General features: G+C 35.6%; 1 protein-coding gene across 1 annotated transcript; it reads left to right on the top strand.

Moving 5' to 3' along the window:
- The first annotated feature begins 463 nt into the window (after positions 1 to 463).
- On the top strand, positions 464 to 15,538 carry LOC111403624 (galacturonosyltransferase 8-like). The gene is made up of 5 exons (XM_023032193.1): positions 464 to 754; positions 1,138 to 2,230; positions 3,524 to 3,684; positions 4,085 to 4,308; positions 15,246 to 15,538. Exons 1-5 carry the CDS (start codon positions 584 to 586, stop codon positions 15,250 to 15,252), a joined length of 1,656 nt encoding a protein of 551 aa, XP_022887961.1. The 5' UTR covers positions 464 to 583; the 3' UTR covers positions 15,253 to 15,538.
- Positions 15,539 to 21,019: the final 5,481 nt, after the last annotated feature.

Here is a 21,019-nt window from a genome sequence, read left to right as displayed (position 1 = left end):
GTAAATTATTGTTGGAATTAGTATAGAATTTGAAAATTGATTTCAAAAAGTAGGCAAATTATTAGGAGATGTGCATATATTTGTATGATTTCAAGAAGTAGGAAAATTAAGTGAGAAAAATTGATTGTAATAAGGTAAATTAAGCCCTTGTTTGATGCCCATTTTTTGAAAAAGAATGTATCTTCAAACAGTAATTTGACATCATTTTAATTACACATTTTTCAATAAAATATTATTACATGTAAATCCAAAGCTTTTCCTTAATTTTTAACCACACTTTTCACATCAATGCACTATTGAAAAATGTATTTTCTTGACAAAAATAGGGTTCAAACAAGGGCTAAATAATGGTATAAAAGCAAAATAAAATATTTTAAATTAAGAAATATGACTGTATAATTGGGATAACAAAAAAGAGGAGGATGGAGGGAGTATTTGTTTGACATTATTCCCACTTATGCCTTAACGTACAACACAATTATGCAAAGGTTGCAATAAAATTAGATATTCCTATTGTTGACAATCGTCCCCTTCTCCCATTCCAAGTGCCTGACTCCCACTAGGGTCACAGTTTTGAGAAGAAATGGCTGTTATTTCGGGTCGGAGCCACAGAATTCCGGCATCGGATCGGGTTATGCGTTCCGTTAGGGGCTCCATATTCACATTCAGTTTCTTCGTCGGTTCTCTCACAATCGCCGTCTCACTTTTCCTCACTATCTCATTTCTTTTCACTTCCTCTTCCAATCCTGCCGAAGTGAGTATAATCAGTACTATTTTTAATTTTAAATGAACATTATTTTTTTTTCCATTTTTATTTATGGATTTCGCTTTATGTGGTTTACTCTTTTTTATTTTTGAAGAGTATGAAGAATGTACGTGTGTATCCGATTTGTCCTTTTTTTTAGGTATTTTTGTACGCATAAATGCGTCGATGTGGTTATAGTTGCGCTGTCTAGATTTTGTTATCCGTTACGTTGTAATTTATGATTATTAATTTGTCTTCGAATTCAGTGATCTTGTTACGTTCTTTTGTCGGTTTAATTACTTTTCATGTCCTCGCATCTCTCTGTATTTTTCGCTTAATGTTAATCTCAGCATATGACCAAAATGTGTTGATTTTTATTTCTGTAATTTTAGGGTTTTCCTGTTGATTCATATGGATTTAGCTCGGGATCAATCCGAAGATCAGTTCTGGCACTAAAATCGGATCCATTAAGGCCTCGGATATATCAGATTCGGAAACAAGCAGGGGATCATAGAAGTTTAGCTTTAGCATATGGTTCCTATGCACGAAAACTGAAGCTTGAAAATTCAAAGCTTGTTAGGATTTTTGCGGAACTCTCTCATAACTACACAAATCTGCTCTCAAAACCTTCTTATCAGGCATTGTTTGATGCAGAGACAAATTCAATTGACGAGTCAGTGCTGAGACAGTTCGAGAAAGACGTCAAAGCACAAATTAAAGTCACACGACAAGTAATTTCAGAGGCAAAAGAATCTTTTGATAATCAGCTGAAGATTCACAAGCTGAAAGACAATATCTTTGCATTAAATGAACAGTTGACGAAAGCGAAAAAACAGGGTGCTTTCTCAAGCTTGATTGCTGCCAAGTCAATCCCCAAAAGCTTGCATTGCTTGGCTTTAAGGTTGATGGAAGAACGAATTGCACATCCTGATAAGTATACAGATGAAGGGAAGCCCCCCAAGATGGAATTGGAGGACCCAAAGCTTTATCATTATGCAATTTTCTCGGATAATGTAATTGCTGCTTCTGTTGTGGTGAACTCAGCTGTGAAAAACTCGAGAGAGCCATGGAAGCACGTGTTTCATGTAGTAACAGATAAAATGAATCTCGGGGCTATGCAAGTGATGTTCAAGATGAGGGATTATTATGGGGCTCATATTGAAGTGAAGGCTGTGGAGGATTACAAATTCTTGAATTCTTCTTATGTTCCAGTGCTTAAACAGCTTGAGTCTGCCAACTTACAGAAGTTTTACTTTGAGAATAAGCTTGAGAATGCAACAAAGGATACAACAAATATGAAGTTTAGAAATCCAAAATATCTATCAATTTTGAATCATCTCAGGTTCTATTTACCCGAAATGTATCCAAAGTTGCATAAGATTCTGTTCTTGGATGATGATATAGTGGTTCAAAGGGATTTGACGGGGCTTTGGGAGATAGATATGGATGGAAAGGTGAATGGGGCTGTTGAGACATGTTTTGGATCTTTTCATCGTTATGCACAGTACATGAATTTCTCTCACCCTCTGATATGATTATTAATTTGTCTTCGAATTCATTGATCTTGTTACGTTTTTTTGTCGGTTTAATTACTTTTCATGTCCTCGCATCTCTCTGTATTTTTCGCTTAATGTTAATCTCAGCATATGACCAAAATGTGTTGATTTTTATTTCTGTAATTTTAGGGTTTTCCTGTTGATTCATATGGATTTAGCTCGGGATCAATCCGAAGATCAGTTCTGGCACTAAAATCGGATCCATTAAGGCCTCGGATAGATCAAATACGGAAACAAGCAGGGGATCATAGAAGTTTAGCTTTAGCATATGGTTCCTATGCACGAAAACTGAAGCTTGAAAATTCAAAGCTTGTTAGGATTTTTGCGGAACTCTCTCATAACTACACAAATCTGCTCTCAAAACCTTCTTATCAGGCATTGTTTGATGCAGAGACAAATTCAATTGATGAGTCAGTGCTGAGACAGTTCGAGAAAGACGTCAAAGCACAAATTAAAGTCACACGACAAGTGATTTCCGAGGCGAAAGAATCTTTTGATAATCAGCTGAAAATTCATAAGCTGAAAGATAATATCTTTGCATTAAATGAACAGTTGACGAAAGCGAAAAAACAGGGTGCTTTCTCAAGCTTGATTGCTGCCAAGTCGATCCCCAAAAGCTTGCATTGCTTGGCTTTAAGGTTGATGGAAGAACGAATTGCACATCCTGATAAGTATACAGACGAAGGGAAGCCCCCCAAGATGGAATTGGAGGACCCAAAGCTTTATCATTATGCAATTTTCTCGGATAATGTAATTGCTGCTTCTGTTGTGGTGAACTCAGCTGTGAAAAACTCGAGAGAGCCATGGAAGCACGTGTTTCATGTAGTAACAGATAAAATGAATCTCGGGGCTATGCAAGTGATGTTCAAAATGAGGGATTATAATGGGGCTCATATTGAAGTGAAGGCTGTGGAGGATTACAAATTCTTGAATTCCTCTTATGTTCCAGTGCTTAAACAGCTTGAGTCTGCCAACTTACAGAAGTTTTACTTTGAGAATAAGCTTGAGAATGCAACAAAGGATACAACAAATATGAAGTTTAGAAATCCAAAATATCTATCAATTTTGAATCATCTCAGGTTCTATTTACCCGAAATGTATCCAAAGTTGCATAAGATTCTGTTCTTGGATGATGATATAGTGGTTCAAAGGGATTTGATGGGGCTTTGGGAGATAGATATGGATGGAAAGGTGAATGGGGCTGTTGAGACATGTTTTGGATCTTTTCATCGTTATGCACAGTACATGAATTTCTCTCACCCTCTGATCAATGCCAAGTTTAGTCCCAAGGCATGCGCATGGGCTTATGGCATGAATTTCTTTGATTTGGATGCTTGGAGGAGGGAGAAGTGCACTGAAGAGTATCACTACTGGCAGAATCTGGTGAGATTGCATTCAAATAGAATCCGCGATTATTCGTTTTTATTGTTTATTGTTTCTGTGTGAATTATACAAGTGCACCTTTAATCAACATAATAGCCCAACCATTTTCAGCCGCTCGAGTTTATCTAGCTTTATCTGCTTGCTTCTCATAGATCACTATGTGAGAAACTTGAGGACCATTAGATTTGTTTTGCTTCTAATGGAAAATTATCTCAGCACAGTAGTAGGCTGAATTTGGTAATTGAATCTTTTTAGTGTGAAACTGCACCCATAATATCTCGTGTCTTAGCATTTTTATTTTTTCTTTTTATTTTTAATGGTTTCACATATATTTAGCTAGTTCGAATTTTTCTCTGTATCATTTCTTGCGAGTATAATATTGTGTGTGTAATATGTGCAGAATGAGAATCGTACATTGTGGAAATTAGGGACATTGCCTCCAGGTCTTATTACATATTACTCAACGACTAAGCCACTAGACAAGTCCTGGCATGTTTTGGGACTTGGATATAATCCAAGCATAAGCATGGATGAGATTAACAATGCTTCAGTCATACACTTCAATGGGAATATGAAGCCTTGGCTAGACATTGCAATAACCCAGTTCCGGCCACTTTGGACTAGGTATGTCGACTATGAAAACGAGTATGTGCAAGCCTGCAATTTCGGTCTATGAATGTGTGCTTTCAGGAAAAGCAAAGCTAGTTCTGTTGGCACTTTTGAGGCTTATCATTGCTTCTTACACGTAAATTTTGTCCTCATATTTATGTCTTGGTATTTTCACTTATTTTCAAGCGTTAGCTTTCACTTATTGGTTGATCATGTCATTTTATCATATATGTTCATAAGCTATTGGTGGCTAAAAGCTAATTATATACAATGTGACTTTCATTGAGAAACTTCAGCTATTTGAAACTTAGTATTGATGATCGACATAAATGACGATGCATATTGATGTGTGGTGTCTAACGATATCCCCATCCTTCTAGTTTGCTTCTGAATTTGCTAGAAATTTATTTTCTGTATTTTCTGCATGCCATGGTTAATATTGAACATTTTGTAAAGTTTTTATTGCATGTTGATTACAAGCAATGACTTCGTATCTGATATAAGTATTGTGGATTCTCAATTTCAATGACTGAGGTGATCCATGTAGACACTTAAAAGACCTAGAACTAGAAAGCAATGCTTTAATGTAATGATGGATGTGGGAGTCGAATGAATCTGTTTGAGTTAGATATAACAAATGTCAACTTTTGAATCTTTATTTGGACGGTCTATTTGGGGTAACCTCGAATGAATCAAGATAGGTTGACTTTCAATTTTATCGGCAAAGCAAGAGATTTAAATGGAATATGATTGCATATGATATCCCTAGGAAGTTCTAATTTCTTAGGTATTTTCGTGATAAGAATCTTAGAAGAGATATTATTTAATTTATTTCCAATTTTGATGCTTATTTTAAGAAACATAATTTGTGTTTGATTTGATAGATTTTATTAGATGTTTCCTACTTAGAATTGGATCTTTGAAACGTTATATAAAGGGAGCTTATGTATTGTAATTCTCCCAACTTTGATATGAATAAAAAATTGTACTTCTTCCATAATTTCTCAATATTTTTTCCCCATTATTCTCTCTGTTCTCTCCTCTTTTTCCCTTCCTTTCTCTCCTCTCTTCATCTCTTATAATTGCTTGATTGTATGCTACATCACAACCTGTTTCAGGGTTTTCTAGGAAGCGCCTTATTAGCATTGCTAATTGTTGAATTTATTTTGGCTGTTTGAGGGGAAGGCATTGATTTTCATATATGATTGAAGTAAGTTTGTACTACATAAATGATACTGCAGTGAAGAAGCTCATTTTGTTGTCTTTTGATTTTCTATTTTCCTTTGGGAACGATGGTATGGGTCATAGGTCTAAATAGAAAATGTTCGCTTCATTTGCTTCTCTCTCTCTCTCTCCCCCTCCCTCCATGCTGTTTGGGAAAAGCCTCTTTCTATGCCAATGCTTGACTAGAGGGATGTCACTTGATCTTGATTCACGGGGTTCTTTCATTCAAAAGTATATTCATCATGTATATATTTTTGAATGGAAGACCCATGTGTGTTATAGTCATGACATTTCTCTCTCAAATGTTGGCATCATGGTAGATGCAAAGGAAATGCATAGGACAATTAAAACTGGTTGGCCCCTTGCAACATATGCATTTGCTACCAGAGCTATCGTGCTCCTTTCTAACCAAGGCTAAAAATCACGTAGTCTTGATAAGATTCAACCTTCTGCGAATTTGGTTTTAAGAAATTATAATCACCAATCCTTATTGCAATTGAAATACTATAATATATGTAACAATTAATGTCATAGTTGTGATGAGTCTCTTTGGTGCAAACTGGAACTGATTTAGGGGGGTGTCATAAAAATTAGGTACTAAAATGTAAGTTTCTCAAATGGAAGAAGCATAAGAAATGCCATTGTAACCAAAAGCAATTACTAAGGGTTGTTTGTCGTCTGCATGCCCAACCAGTGTTCAACTCTTACATTGCTTTGGCATATTACTTATTCCATGCTTTTTCAGTTTGAGTTGTGAAAATACGTTAGCATCTCTGGAAAAACAATTGAGGATGAATGTATATATGTAATAGGTGTAAAACTATAGAAGTGAAATTGTGGTGACAAGTTCGAGTGCCACTAAATCTTTATCTTGAACATGACCCAAATAGCTTCATTACCTCTTGTTGACTTTGGAAAAAAATCGAACACAAAGTTCATCATTACATGCTCCCATTTCCACTTTACAACTTCTAAAGGTTCAAGTAATCCTTGACAATCGTTAATTGTTGACATGCGAAATACCTTTTGACATACTCAGCTATATTCCTCTTCATGCGTATAAGTGCATAGATTAGTATTTGTACAGAATTTAAGGAATTTCATACATACATACATACATACATACATACATACATAGTGAGATATGAAAATATATATCGAATATAGGTGGTATGTAATTTTTACTATACTTCGATCTAAACTTAGAATATATATAAAAGATCTCGTAATAAATGTTCCAAAAATCTAACATATGCATGTAATTCCCTAAAAGTACTTACTATATCTTGCAAAAATGATCAGAGAAATACTGGAATATGTTTGAGACTTCAACCTTTGATCAACGTACTAATGAATATAATATATTTGTATTTATGTTTATTTCACAGAGAAATGAATGTACTTGAAAATGTAACATATGATATCTATTTATAAGGTTACCATGCTTTGAAAGTTTTAATTCAATTGAACTTTGGATTTAATAGTGAAAAAATCATATCATTATCTCAATCATTTATCAGTTAATGGGATAAGATAATTAATATGAAATACAAAATTATCTCCATAATTTCTAAAATTAAATAAAATAGAGATTAAGTCAAAATGTTATCTTTATAATTTAATATTTCAATTTTACAATTATTTCATAATAAAAAAAATAATTATATTTACAATGTGAATGTTATATACATCGAATATAAATTTACAATTATTTCATAATCACAAAAAATAATTAAATTTACAATTCGAATGTTACATATATTTAATACAAATTTACGGGTCACTATTAAATTCGAACAAATCACATGCTAACTTCTTTCTCCAGTTCTGTATCCACGATTGATTGATTCTTTCAACCTTATGTCCTATACTTAAAAATTCAACGTACTTAATGACAAATATGCCGCAGTCGCCGCTACAATTGAACAAGAATGGATCAGTTCAGTACTGTGTAGCTAAAAAACTAAATTTGAAAGATGAAAACAACAAAGTTCAAACACTTACCTTACGGACTGTCGCGATGTCATCGTGTTCCGAACAATCTGCAATCTGTCCTGTACAGTCATCCCCGCTTGTCTGGCCATCATAGGAACAATTACAGCTACGGATTCCAAGTTTTGCTCCAACTGGCTTTGCGTCAAACATGAATGATTCGGGTCGTACACATATATAGTCGTGTCAGCAAAAACGATCTCCAGCGTAACATAGTGCCTATTGATGCACGCTGGAATGTACATATGTGTACAACCCTCCCGTGATTTTCCCCCGACACTCGGCAACAATCCTATGACCCACTCGAGCATATATTCTGGCACCGTGTACTCGTTACCCATAAGTTGGAGCTACTGATACTCTATGGTAACGGCACGCAGGAACTCGGTGTTTAATATAACTCGACCATGGACGTCAAATGATTTTGGATGTCTCTGAGCTCGATCTCGCAGCAAGTCTATGGCCAGGTCGATGTGCTGCATCAAGAAACACCAAAAAATTATTTGTTATTCATTTAATAAACACAAAGTGACGTATACATACAAAACACGAAATGAATAGTTCACTTGAGTCGTCGGCGAGCCAAGCTCCCGAAATCGTGATATCGTGGAACCACTTGTAAGCGTCTGAGACCGTCCGATTACCTATCGTGCGGGTAGCTCTGAAAAAACAGGGAAATGTTAAAATAAGTATAGACGAGTTAGCGTACAGTGCTTTATTAAAATCATACAATACTTACCCGGGGATAATTCTCTTCCACTCCGTCTCGAATGCTTTCCACTTGGCATTGTCCACCTCTCTGAATAAGTTCGGGTACGTCCCATCGATGAACGTCCTCCTCTTGGCCTCAGCCGTGAAGGGAGAAGCAACATACTGTGACGGCACTCTCAACCTCTTGTCGACCATTTGCTCCGCCTCATCAACAGCATGTCTCTTACCCTCAATCACGATGGGCGTTCTCTCTTCCTCCGAGGCCCCCTCCTCCGTCGCCACCTCATCTGTCGCTCCCATTGGGGCCACCTCTTCCGTAGCCACCTCATCCGTTCCCCCAATCGGGGCCTCTCCCTCTGTCGCTACCTCCTCCGCCTCTCCTATCGGGGCCTGCCCTTCTGTCGCCATCTCCTCCGTCTCTCCCATCGGTGCTTCCCCCCCATTGCCCCTTCCATCGGGGCCACTCTATCCCCCTCCATAGGCAACCAGAATGACTCTAATATCTTGTCATGCCAAAAATGTGGGTGACCCCCCTCTCCATCACCATCTTTGCCACTCTCTCGATCATCTCCACCATCCCCTCTGTCCTCCCATCGCCTAGCGGCTAAATCTCCTCTAACTGTCACTACCGCATCCTGAAGGTCGACAACACAAGATCGTAGCATTCCAACATCATGGGATAGATCATCAACCCTCCCTGTTGACTCCCGTCCCATATCGTCGACTCTCCCTGTCAGATAGTTGACCTTCCCTTTAGATCGTCGACCCTCCCGGTCAACTCTCGTCCCATATCATCGACCCTCTTCGTCAACTTTCGTCGTAGTGCGCCGACCTCCTCTGCTATAAATCAGTTAGACGGGCATACAAATCATTAATGTGTGTCGGTGATACACGGGGGAAGTGTTTGGACGAGGGAAAAGGAGATACCCTCGGCGGTGGCGATGCCATTGGTGGCGGCGATGCCCTCGGCGGAGGTGATGCCAATGGTGGCAGCGATACCCTCGGCGGAGGTGATCGTCGATCAGCTGGACCGCCCTTCTACATAAATAACATTAAAAATTATTAAATAAATTTATGTGTCGACGATATTCAATAAATTATATTTAATTAACATACCCAATCTCGGTCCACACTCGGATCAGACATCTGCTTGTCTTTGGTGTGCGGAACACCTACATCCCGCACAAGACCTCGAGCCTCCTCCTCCGTTGATGGCGTCAACTCAAGTATGACTTCAAACTGACATAGACATTTGAACTAGTTAACGATCATATAAACATATTTAAACTACGTATAATATAAATCTCAAATGCATAATACTTACCTGAGGATTGTCGAGGAAGGCCGATAATTGTTTCCCAGTGGGACATCTCTCCTCTCGCGACGATCTCCAATGATGCATCCGAGGGCATCGTGTCTCCCCTCGCTTCGCGAAGCGGGCTCCCAGTGCAGGGGCTGTTTCATACACCCAAATCTGCAATACCTACACTTATTATGCATAAATGTAATATACTAAAACTTTAACTTTAATTATGTTAAACATTTACCTGCACCGCTAAGGGTAACCCATATGTATCGTATTTACACATTGACCCCCGGGCCTCGAGTGTAATCTGGTGAAGACATTTACGGTGTTTTCGTAGCATCTCTGTCCCATGGATAGTTGTTGAACGCATCAATATTGTCAACAACTTCCAAATGAAAAATATTGATGGAAGTCTTTTTGTGATGACACCTCATCACACTCTCGAGGATGTAGACCAGCCCAAGCTTCAATCTATCTAGCATCTAGTCGCACTCCCTAATCGCGACCATCAACTCGGGTAGATGCACTGACCCATGTCCCTAGAAGTAAGTCTCGTACAGCCTATTGCTTCTCTCAATGGCTGCATTGTCCCCCGTAATCCTCAGTCCAGTGATCAAGCTAAACTCATAAATTGAGAAACTGACGACCTTGCCCCCGAGGTCGAATTGGAGGGAATCGCCGTCGACTGGCCTCAAAAGTCGACATAGAAGTGCATCGATGATCTGTCCTGAGTACTGGACCTCTCGCATCTGGTACAGTGGCCACAAGAAGGACAGGACTGTCACAGTGTATCTCCGTGATGATCATCAAGCAGCTCCAACACTGCAGTAAAACTCTCAAAGCTACTGTTCCAAGTAGCTTTCCCCGCCATCCGTCTCAACTCTCCATCTAAATGATACTCCATCCTGCAAAAATTCAAATGTTAGAGTATTGAACAATAGATATTAAAGTAATGCATAATCTCAAAAAATCAAGGTAACCGAATTATAACTATTATACAATACGCAAGACATTGACGCTAACAACAAAATAAATTCAATGCAAATTTAAAAATTAAAATAATTTAGTTTATCTTGTATATTACATTTGGAAAATATATTTAAAAAAAAAATTTCAAATTAAATACATTTTAAAAAAATAAAGAATATTAATATTATTTAAATAAATTAGAACAAAATCAAAGATTATTTCATAAAAAAAAAATAAAAGGAACAAAATAAATTGTTAATTTCGGACAACAATATCTATTCAATTATTAAATTATATAAAAAAAGGGAATTATAAAAAAAATTAACATAATTATTATTTAATCAAATTAATCTTGTAATCATTTGAAAAATATATTTACGAACAAAAAATTCAAATTAAATACATTTTTAAAAAATTAAAAAAACAAATATATTATCTAAATAAATTTGAAAAAAAAATTCAAAGATTATTTCATAAAAACAAAAATAAAAGGAACAAAATAAATTGTTAATTTTAGATAATATTCAATTAGTAAATTATATAAATAAAAGATAATTATAAAAATTAAATAATATAAATAAAATAAAAGACAATTATAAAAAAAAAAATAACATAATTATTTAATCAAATAAAAAATAAATTAATTATAAAAAGTGAAAAAAAAAAATTAACAATCAACTATGACTATTTAACGGTCAGTCCATAACTGTTAACAGTCGGCCCACAACTGTTAACAGTCGGGTGATCGGCTATTAACAGTCGGGTACCCGACTGTTACTCGACTTTTAATAGCCGGATCGACCCGACTGTTAACAGTCGTCGTCTTCCTGCAGGTGATTTCGCCATTGTCGGCGATGGAGAGGTCCAAAAATTTCAAAAAATTCACATTTTCACCCCATTCACACCCACAATCTAACAACTTTACATGATGATGAATTTAAACCGAATAAACGTAAAAATAATGAATCTAAAAACTGAAACTTGTAATAATAAATTTCGAGTGCCAAAACTAACCGGAATAGTAGTGTGCAAGTACGGATTGAACGTTGGTGTTTTCGGCCGGTGGTTGATCGGTCGTTCTTCAGGCAGATGGCCTCGGTTTTCTTCGAAGTTCGGTCGGTCGGTCGGTTTGGATTTTTTCTAACAGTTGGTGTATAGTGAAGGGTAAAATCGCCCTTTTAGTGTAAACTTATATTTTAACTTTTTTTTTTTTATTCATTTAATGGGTCAATGGCCAATGTTAAAATTTGCTACAGTCCAAAGATCATTTCCATGTATTTCCTCCTTTCCAACTCTCCCTCCATCCACTTTCCCCCCAAAATACAAAAACGACCGACAAAATTTTTTATTTTCCTCTGGTTGGCTCAATTCAAATCTCATTGAATGGGAGTAAATTTCCTCTAGCTGGCTCAATTGAAATCTCCATTTCCACCCATTCTCCCCAACTTTTTGAACTTCCATCTCCACCTAATCTTAGTCTTGTCTGGTAAGTGTATAAATGCATAAGCTCGTGATTTTTTCTTTATTTTCTGTTGAATTGAAGATTCCACTGGAGCTTAGTTATATTTATCTTTGATATATTAGATGTTGAAGCCCACATTTGAATTGGTAAAAATAAAATTTCTTTCTCGTTATCTTTAGTATTCAGGTCCTTTTGTTGTGCATCACTCACCACTTTTTATTTTTAATCCTATCATTTAGCTGCTCCTTTGCATCTCCCACCATCCATTCTCTTCGCAAAAATATAAATTCAATAGTTAAGTTATGGTGTGAAAAAATAGCACTTTATTTAAGATAGTTTTCTTGTAGCAATTGATGGGTCCAATTTTATTCAATAGTTGAGTTATGAATCAAATTTTGTTCTCTGTAGCAATTGTCCCCCTAAGTATGCTTGTAAAGATGGCAAAAAAATAAAAAAATAAAAAAAATTAAATAAGGAATCTGTTAAATGAATGAACAATCACTAGACTGTAAACATTTATATAAACTTGATGAGCTATTGAAGACTCCCTCGTTCAATGGAGATAATTTATTGAAGTAACAATCTACTAGAATTTTTTTAACATTAATTTGGCATTCAATTTATTTATTTATTTATTATTTTTTTTGCAAATAAACTGTTGATTCATTCTGATTTTGATTACTTGTTTATGCACTTATCCTTGCGTTATTATGGATTCCTGAACATTTTTGCCTCAAAATTATGGTCGAAGTGCAAAACGAGCATATTGATGTTCTAGTAGAATCTGATGATGAGAACGTCACGGACTCTATTAATATAATGAAAGGCGTAACAACAGTAAGAGATAGAGTGATTGTGCTCGCGGTAGGTATGGAGTTTAAGGATGTGAAAGAAATGTTTGACTTTGACAGAAGATATGCTTATGCCATTGGTTTTCTAGTAAAGAAAAGGAACTCGAAAAAGGAAGATGATGGAGAGATGAGATATGTGACGTTGACTTGTAGTCCTAAAGGCCGAAAAATTGGAAATACTAGCGGTTCTTTGAAGCCGTAAGCAACCATTCAGATGGGTTGTAAAGCAAGGATATCGGCATCTACAGATATATATGGAGTCTGAAGAATTGACATTGTCCACCTCGACCACAATTATGAAACTAGTCCTTCGAAGTCGAGGTTATATCGATGCAATCGAGAATTGAGTGAACATGTGAAACGAAAACTTCAAGTTAATGATTTGGCAAGAATCCCACTAGATAAAAGCTACAATTATGCAATTGTAGAAACAGGTGGTTATGAGAAAATGAGTTGTGTAGAAAAAGATTGTCGAAATTGTATTGAACAAGTCAGGCGATTAAGACTTGGAGAAGGAGATGCTGCTGACATACAATTATACTTTTAAAAAATGCAAGCACAGTGTTTAGGATTTCATTTAGCATGTATTTAATGAAGATTCGTGGTTGAAGAATGTATTTTGGGCAGATAATCATTGTAGGCAAGCGTATAAGGAGTTTGGCGACGTCGTTACATTTGATACAACATACCTTACAATCAAGTATGATATGCCCTTCGCTCCATTTGTTAGCGTCAACCATCACGGACAATTAGCACTGCTTAGTTGTGGGATAATATCTAATGAAGACACAGATACTTTTGTGTGGTTGTTCAGTACATGACTTTAGTGAATGTATGGTACTGCCCATGATGGATTATTATTGATTAAGACAGGGCTATGCAAAATGCAATTCAGATTGTTTTTTCAACACAAAGTATAGATGGTGTTTGTGGCATATTTTAAAGAAGTTGCCTGAGAAATTTGGATACCACGAGGATAATTCAGGAATATTTGGTGCTATACACCGATTGGTTTATGATTCCCAATTTGTACAAGAATCCGAGGAAGGATGGGCTTTAATGATTGATACTTTCGGTTTACATGGTAACGAATGGCTGTCTGGCCTTTACGTGAACAGAGGCCGTTGAGTGCCATGTTTTTTGAACATAACTTCCTGGACAGGTATGTCATCGACACAAAGAAGTGAGAGTATAAATGTATTCTTCGATGGATAGGTGCATTCGAAGACAACCTTGAAGCAGCTTGTTGAACAATATGAATGTGCGTTGCGGAATAAGGTTGAGAAGGAATTCTAGGTCAATTTCAAGTCATTTTCGCATATGGTACCATGTGCAACACAATATGAAGTGGAAAAATAGTTGCAATCCGTTTATAAAATTTTTAAATTCAGGGAAGCTCAGGACGAGTTCACGATGAAGGTTTACTGTGACTTCATATCTACATCGGAGGGGCCTTTGAGGACAATGTATGCAGTACGCGAGGATGTTATGTAAAAGGCCGACGAAAGAAAAAAAAAAATCTGTCTCATTTGAGCAAGATAATTGCGAAGTTGTATGCAGCTTCCACTTATTCGAATTTTGAGAAATAGTTTATCGTCATGCGATCACAGTCTTGATTCGACGTGATGTCACCTTAATTTTGAAAAGGTATATATTGTGGAGATAGAGGAAGGATGTTAGTACAGCGCATGCTAGGGTTTCAGTGAACTACGATGGCCTGGTTTGTTCTCCTAAACAATTAAGATATGATGACATGTGTTGCTTGTTTGCGAAGGCGATTATGACTGAATAAAAGTACAACGTGAGGACCTTATGATGTTGAAAAAGGTCGAGTATTGGAAGTACTGTCCTCTCACATCACACCAATCCAACAGTTGAACAGTGTAATGATTCGCAAAATAATGCTAGCGTGAATGTGCGGGATCCAAAATCATCCCATAAAAAGGAAGCACCCAGGAAACTGCGAAGAAGAGCCCATTGGAGTTGAGTTCAACCACAACGAAGGTACATTTACGTAAATAAGTATACATTGATGGATTGCAATGTATAAATACTGATTACCTTAACGGCACATGTAGGGAATTTCGGCTTCAACGAAAGAAAAGAGACTAAGTGCAAGGCGTATTACCATGCCATGCAAGACGGTAGAGTCGACATTCAGGAAATGTCGCAACAACATTACTCTATGCATGAACCGATGTCATTTGTTTAGTACTCCATGCCGACACAATTTTCATTCCCATAGTATTCATTTGCCACACCATTCCCCCACATGTGAGTTTTATAACCTTCAAGTTTTGTTCCTCCTTCGTCCTCAAATGTTATTTACCCTTTGCAAGGTATGGCCACAGTAGTTGTTTTTCATGTTATTTCATTGTACTTGCTAATATAGTCTTCATACGACATTTAAATTTTGATAATAAGTGCATCGTTTCAGCAATTAGGTATACAAGGGGCAAATTCGACAACGGCCAGCTTCAAGTTCAATATCTAACTGATGTTCGAATGATTTGGATCATGTGGTAGGTGTCGAGGAACAACGCAAATTGTAATTATTAAATTGCCCTTTTTTTGTGTAAATGTTGAACGCAGGTCTGTTATAATTTTGCTTGCCATTTGTGAGGTTGTGGAAGTGATTTTAGTATGTTGTAATGATTTATGGTAGGCATAGCTTTGATGGTTCACTTTGGTTGCTGGTATATGTATTATGATTTTGCTCGCCCATTTTTTTGCATATATATTATGATAATTTATAGTGATGAAGGCGCATGATATGACATGGAGTTAAACGAGGGGCTACTGGTTTTTCATTTTTATATCTTGGGCTGCTGGTTTTTTTTCCTGGGACTACATTTATCAGAAAGCTTTTCATTTGATCTTCTCTAAAGCATTTTAATGCAAACTACGATCTCGAGGCCAAATTTCCAAAGTTCGTCTTGGGTCCCAAAAATTTTAGGTACAATCATATTTATTTATTCTATTTTTCCATTTTATACTCAGTCATAATATTAATCTCCTAGGCCGTGTCTTGATGATGGCAAACTAGACAGAAAAATTTATAAAACCCAATTTTGTAAATTTGAGCAAAAATGAGCACTAACAACTTAGGGAGACATGTTCTCTAAGCATGTCTAGATCCAAGATGAACATATAAGCATTATTTTTCTTGCAACTATGCTAATAATTACTTTCTCGAAAAATAAGCTATGATAATAAAAAAAAAATGATAAATTTATAACTTAAATGTAAATCTAATCTTCTTCGAAGTAAATATATGAAGCCAAGTACAAATAGATAATCTAAATGTTAATTTACAAGTAACAATAACATTCGAAATAAGAATTGAAATATGGCATTTCATAAATTAACAGAATTTACAAACATAGTTTGCATGCCTTCGCTCAAAATAGTTTGACCTCATACAAAAGATTATGTAATAACTACTACTTCTACTAATAGCTACTAATCAGGTCGACCCCTTCCCTTCCCAATTCACTTCGATGATTCCTTCCCTACCTTCATGTTCACCGTAATATGTAGATCTTTTTCTGTAAAGATACGAACTTGAGTTTGTTCATATGTTTCATTCATCGCAAAGTTAACCGAGGAAGCACTAACTCTAGAAGATTGATTGCTTGAATTTTCTTTCACAACCCATTCCCAAAATCCACATTTCTCACTACAGCAAAGAAATAATCACCCTTTATTTTTAGTCTCTTTCTTCACCACGAAACACTTTTCAAATCCGTGCTCGCAATTTGGACATTGGCGTTTCCGTGGACAGTCAGCAAAGAAATGCCCCTTAGCTCTAAAACTATGACAAATTCCATAAGTACTACCGCCCATTTTGTGACGCGAGAAAATCATAGAGCATCAACTCAGATAAAAGACACTGCTATTCAAACAATAATAACGCAAAGCAAATCATTTGCTAAACAATTTATACCATAATGCCAATACTTTTGCTTTGTGGAAAAATATTATCATACTAATAAAAAATCATACTAAAGACCTGTACATAGCAAGTTTTTCAATGGAAAAAACTAAACATGATAATGAAATTTCTTATGTTGGTGTTTTGCTCGAGAGTTGGCAAGTATTGGCGTGCTGGAAAATTGTATAGCCACATTATTGAACACCCAATTATCAATTTCTTTAGCTTGTCTTAAAAGTGCATCATATTTAATATTATGACATCTCTGAACAAAATTAGACCCGTCAATTGTTGCAAGAAAACTATCTTAAATAAGGTGTTATTTTCTCATACCATAACTTAACTATTGAATTTATATTTTTTTGAAGAGCATGGATGGTGGGGAGATGCAAAGAAGCAGCTAAATGACAGGATTAAAAATAAAAAAAAAGTGGTGAGTGATGCATAGCAAAAGGACCTGAATACTAAAGATGACGGGAAAGAAATTTGACTGCTACAAATTCAAGTGTGGGCTTTAACATCTAATATATCAAAGATAAAAATAACTAAGCTCCAATAGAATCTTCAATTCAATAGAAAAAAATTGAAAAAATCATAGGCATATGCATTTATACACTTTCTAGATGGGGCGAAGATTAGGTGGAGATTGAAGTTCAAAAGTTGGGGAGAATGGGTGGAAATGGAGATTTCAATTGAGTCGGCTGGACGAAATTTTCTTCCCTTCGTTGAGATTTGAACAGCTCGAGGAAAATGGAAATTTTCGGTCGGTCGTTTTCGTACTTCGGGGAAGCGGGTGGAGAGAGATTGGGGAAGTGAGAGAGAGAGAGAGAGAGAGAGAGAGAGAGAGAGAGAGACGTCTTTGCTTTATTAATTGTTAACTTAAAAAATGTACCGTAACCAAAAATTCAAATCCATGTTGGCAGTTAGTGTTTGCCCGTCTCCCTAGCGTAATTGTATTTATACAAAGAGAGAGCAGATAAAGGTGGCACATTCAATTGAGTGGATGGCTTTTGTAAATTTTGTGTAGATTCAAAGTGATTTCTATAGATTTGTTAAAAATTAACCCTTGTTTGAGCCCCATTCTTATAAAAAGAAAAAAGAAAAAGAAGAAAGAGTACATTGTTAAACGGTAATTTGACACCATTTTAATTACACATTTTTCAATAAAATAATATTATAAGTGAATCCAAATTTTTTCTTATTTGTTAACTGCACATTTTGCATCAACGCACTATTCAAAAATTCATTTTCCCCTCAAAATGCAACTCAAACAAGGGCTAATAAAATTCTTTCAGGAAAAATCGAAACCCTAGATAACCCCTTAAGATCTGACTGTAAGAATTGATTTCTTACAACCAGATCTTCTTCGAACGGAGATTAAACCCCACACCAAGCTCTGATACCACTATTACACCAGAATCAGAAAAATACACAAAGTATAGTTCAGTAATAATTTCTTTCAAATCATCACAGACTCCATTCAACTACAAGACTCAAGGTATCATCGATTTTGGGCTCAGAAAATATTGTACCCTTCTGTACAACAGGAAACCCCAAATATCCCAAAACCAACACAGACCCCAAATGGCTACTTCAACGGACCGACTGAAAATCCCCACTAAACCAGTATCAACTCCTTTTCTTTCTCTAGAATCACATAGACTCTTTAGATCACAAAGAATATCACCCAAGATCACAGAAGATTCAAGGGAAAAACCACAAAGTAGACGAAGAGAGATCAAAGGGAAAAAGGAGACGGTTCAAAAAACCCTAATCTAGAGAGTTCCAAAACTGAGAGAGAGAAAACGCGTAAAAATGAAAAATTAGGTTTAGGAAAAATATCAGACAGTATATATATATGAGGGCTCATCATGGTAGATCTAAATTAGGGGGATCCAACGGTCCGGAGTATCACAGGTGACGGTGTATATGGGCTCGGGTTTTGGGCCTCCTCATTGTGTTATCGGGCAATGTGTATAGTATCCAATCAATTGGGCCTCAACCCGGTTTCATCACAGCCCAATAGTTTGAGTTGTAATTTCAAAATTGGCATCACAATTCAAACAATAATGAAAGAAAAGAGGCCCGTGCTATGGAGTCTGAGAAATCTCACGGTAAATAGGAAATCTCTTTGAGATTTTCTATTCATACTTTTTAGCTTGAAATCTCTAGAAGTCTAGCAGGTAGAAAATTCTGTAAAAGTAATTTTCAATAGAATATCTCATGATTTATAGAAGCTTCTAAAAACCCTCAATTGAATATTCCGTGATTTTTAGAGATTGTTTAGAAATCTATAAAAGTTATTATTGAATATCTCTAAAGTTTCAGAGAGTTTTTAAAAGTTTCAATTGAATACACTTAAACTTTTTTAAATCTTTAAAAGTTGTTAAAAGTTGCAAATGAATGCAACTCCCAAGAAATCTTGTGTTCAATGGAAAAATAAGCCCCGTTTGATTTATTTTCTAATAAAATAATATTATACATAAATTCAAAGTTTTTCATTCTTTTTAAACTACACATTCTCCCAAAAATCACTTTTCCAAAATAAAATAAACCTCACTAAAAACAAGGGCTAAATAAATAAATGAACAATTTACTTATTTATTTTGTTCATATTTGTCTCTCTTTAAACCATTTTTTTTGTACTCATTTTTCAACTATAAATTCATACAATGAAATATTTTGTATATAAATTCAAAAATTTTCCATATTTTTTAACTATATATTCTTCAAAAAGTCAATATTCAAACTGTCATTTTTTCAATACTGGCCATCAAACGGTGACATATGTTCAGTAATTTCTTTTACAAGCCAAACACTTACTAATATAAGCCCCTGTTTAGGTTCCATTATTCTACATTTCAATGAGGGAAATAGTATTTTTTGAATAATTTGTGGAAAAAGAATGAAAAGTTTTTAGGTTTACGTATAATGTTATTTTATTGAAGAACGTGTAATTGATATGAAGAGAGAAAAATAAATTTTAATTTAACGGAGGCCTGTTCGACTAAACAGTTTAATTTATAAATAAATATAAATAATTAGTGAATAATACTCATAAATATATTGAAATGTATCATCACTATCACTATCACTATCACTATCACTACTCTTAAGAGAGGATCTCCACTTTCATTATTCATTTTGAAAACATACTTTTCAAACATATCGGGTTTACATTGTTTGCCCTATATGACACCGTTTGGGGAGGAGACAAGACCACAAAGAAAGCAACTTTGACTCTTTAGTGGCCATTCTCCCTTTCCTTAACCCTAATCTCACATTAATCTCTTGATTGTAGAGAAGAAACCCAAATCATTTGCAGCTAATTAAGATATACACCTGTAATTATACTTATTGTGCCTTCAAATTCATCCTCCAGTATATTTTTTACAGTTCATATAGGCGTTCCATTCTTTATTTTTGTTTGCTTCTAACAGATCATTCCAGAATATGATAAGGGTTAAATGAAAATTGGGGTTTTGCAACCTAAAGTGCGTTCTTCTCATATTCTTTGTGTGTTTGTGTGTGTGTGTTTGAGCTGTATTTTTAAGTTTTAGTTTTGTTCTTCACGTATTTTTTTTGAAAATTTTGAAAAAAATAAATAAATTCAACATTCATACAGGAATTGAAGAGAAGTGACCTCGATCACTATCACTACTGTTAAGAAAGGATCTCTACTTTCATTATTCATTTTGAAAACCTTCTTTTCAAACCTATCTGGTTTACACTGTTTGCCCTATATGACGCCGTTTGGAAAGGAGACAAGACCACAAAGAAAGCAACTTTGACACTTTGCTGGCCATTCTCCATTTCTCTTAACCTTAATATCACTTTAATCTTGTGATTGTAGAGAAGAAAACCAAATCATTTGCAGCTAATTGAGATATATACCTGTAATTATACTTCACGTGCCTTCAAATTCGTCCTCTTGTATATTTCTTACAGTTCATTCAGGCATTTCGTTCTTTTATTTTTGTTTGCTTCTAACAGATCATACCAAAATATGATAAGGGTTAAACGAAAATTAAAGTTTTGCAACCTAAAGTACGTTCTTCTCATATTCTTTGTGTGTGTGTGTGTGTTTTTAAGCTGTATTTTTAAGTTTTAATTTTGTTCTTCACGTATTTCTTTGGTGGTTTTTTGGAACTTTTGAAAAAAAAAAAATTGCAACATTCATACAGGAATCGAAGAGAAGTGACCTCAATTATTGTTAAGCCCCTAACTGAACCACTTTGGATCATCAGTCACAATACTCCCCGAAGCGCCACGTCCCC

This window comes from Olea europaea, chromosome 11 (genome assembly GCF_002742605.1).
Source record: "Olea europaea var. sylvestris chromosome 11, O_europaea_v1, whole genome shotgun sequence".
Classification (NCBI taxonomy): domain Eukaryota; kingdom Viridiplantae; phylum Streptophyta; class Magnoliopsida; order Lamiales; family Oleaceae; genus Olea; species Olea europaea.
The sequence above is the reverse complement of the archived record's forward strand: the minus strand, read 5'-3'. Positions and strand labels throughout refer to the sequence as shown.

What these genes read in the sequence shown, in the direction of transcription:
- LOC111403624 (XM_023032193.1), top strand. Translation starts at nt 584, where the DNA reads ATGGCTGTTATTTCGGGTCGGAGCCACAGAATTCCGGCATCGGATCGG. An exon ending in CCTCTTCCAATCCTGCCGAA is followed by an intron (nt 755 to 1,137) that starts GTGAGTATAATC and finishes CTGTAATTTTAG; the next exon opens with GGTTTTCCTGTTGATTCATA. An exon ending in ATCACTACTGGCAGAATCTG is followed by an intron (nt 3,685 to 4,084) that starts GTGAGATTGCAT and finishes TAATATGTGCAG; the next exon opens with AATGAGAATCGTACATTGTG.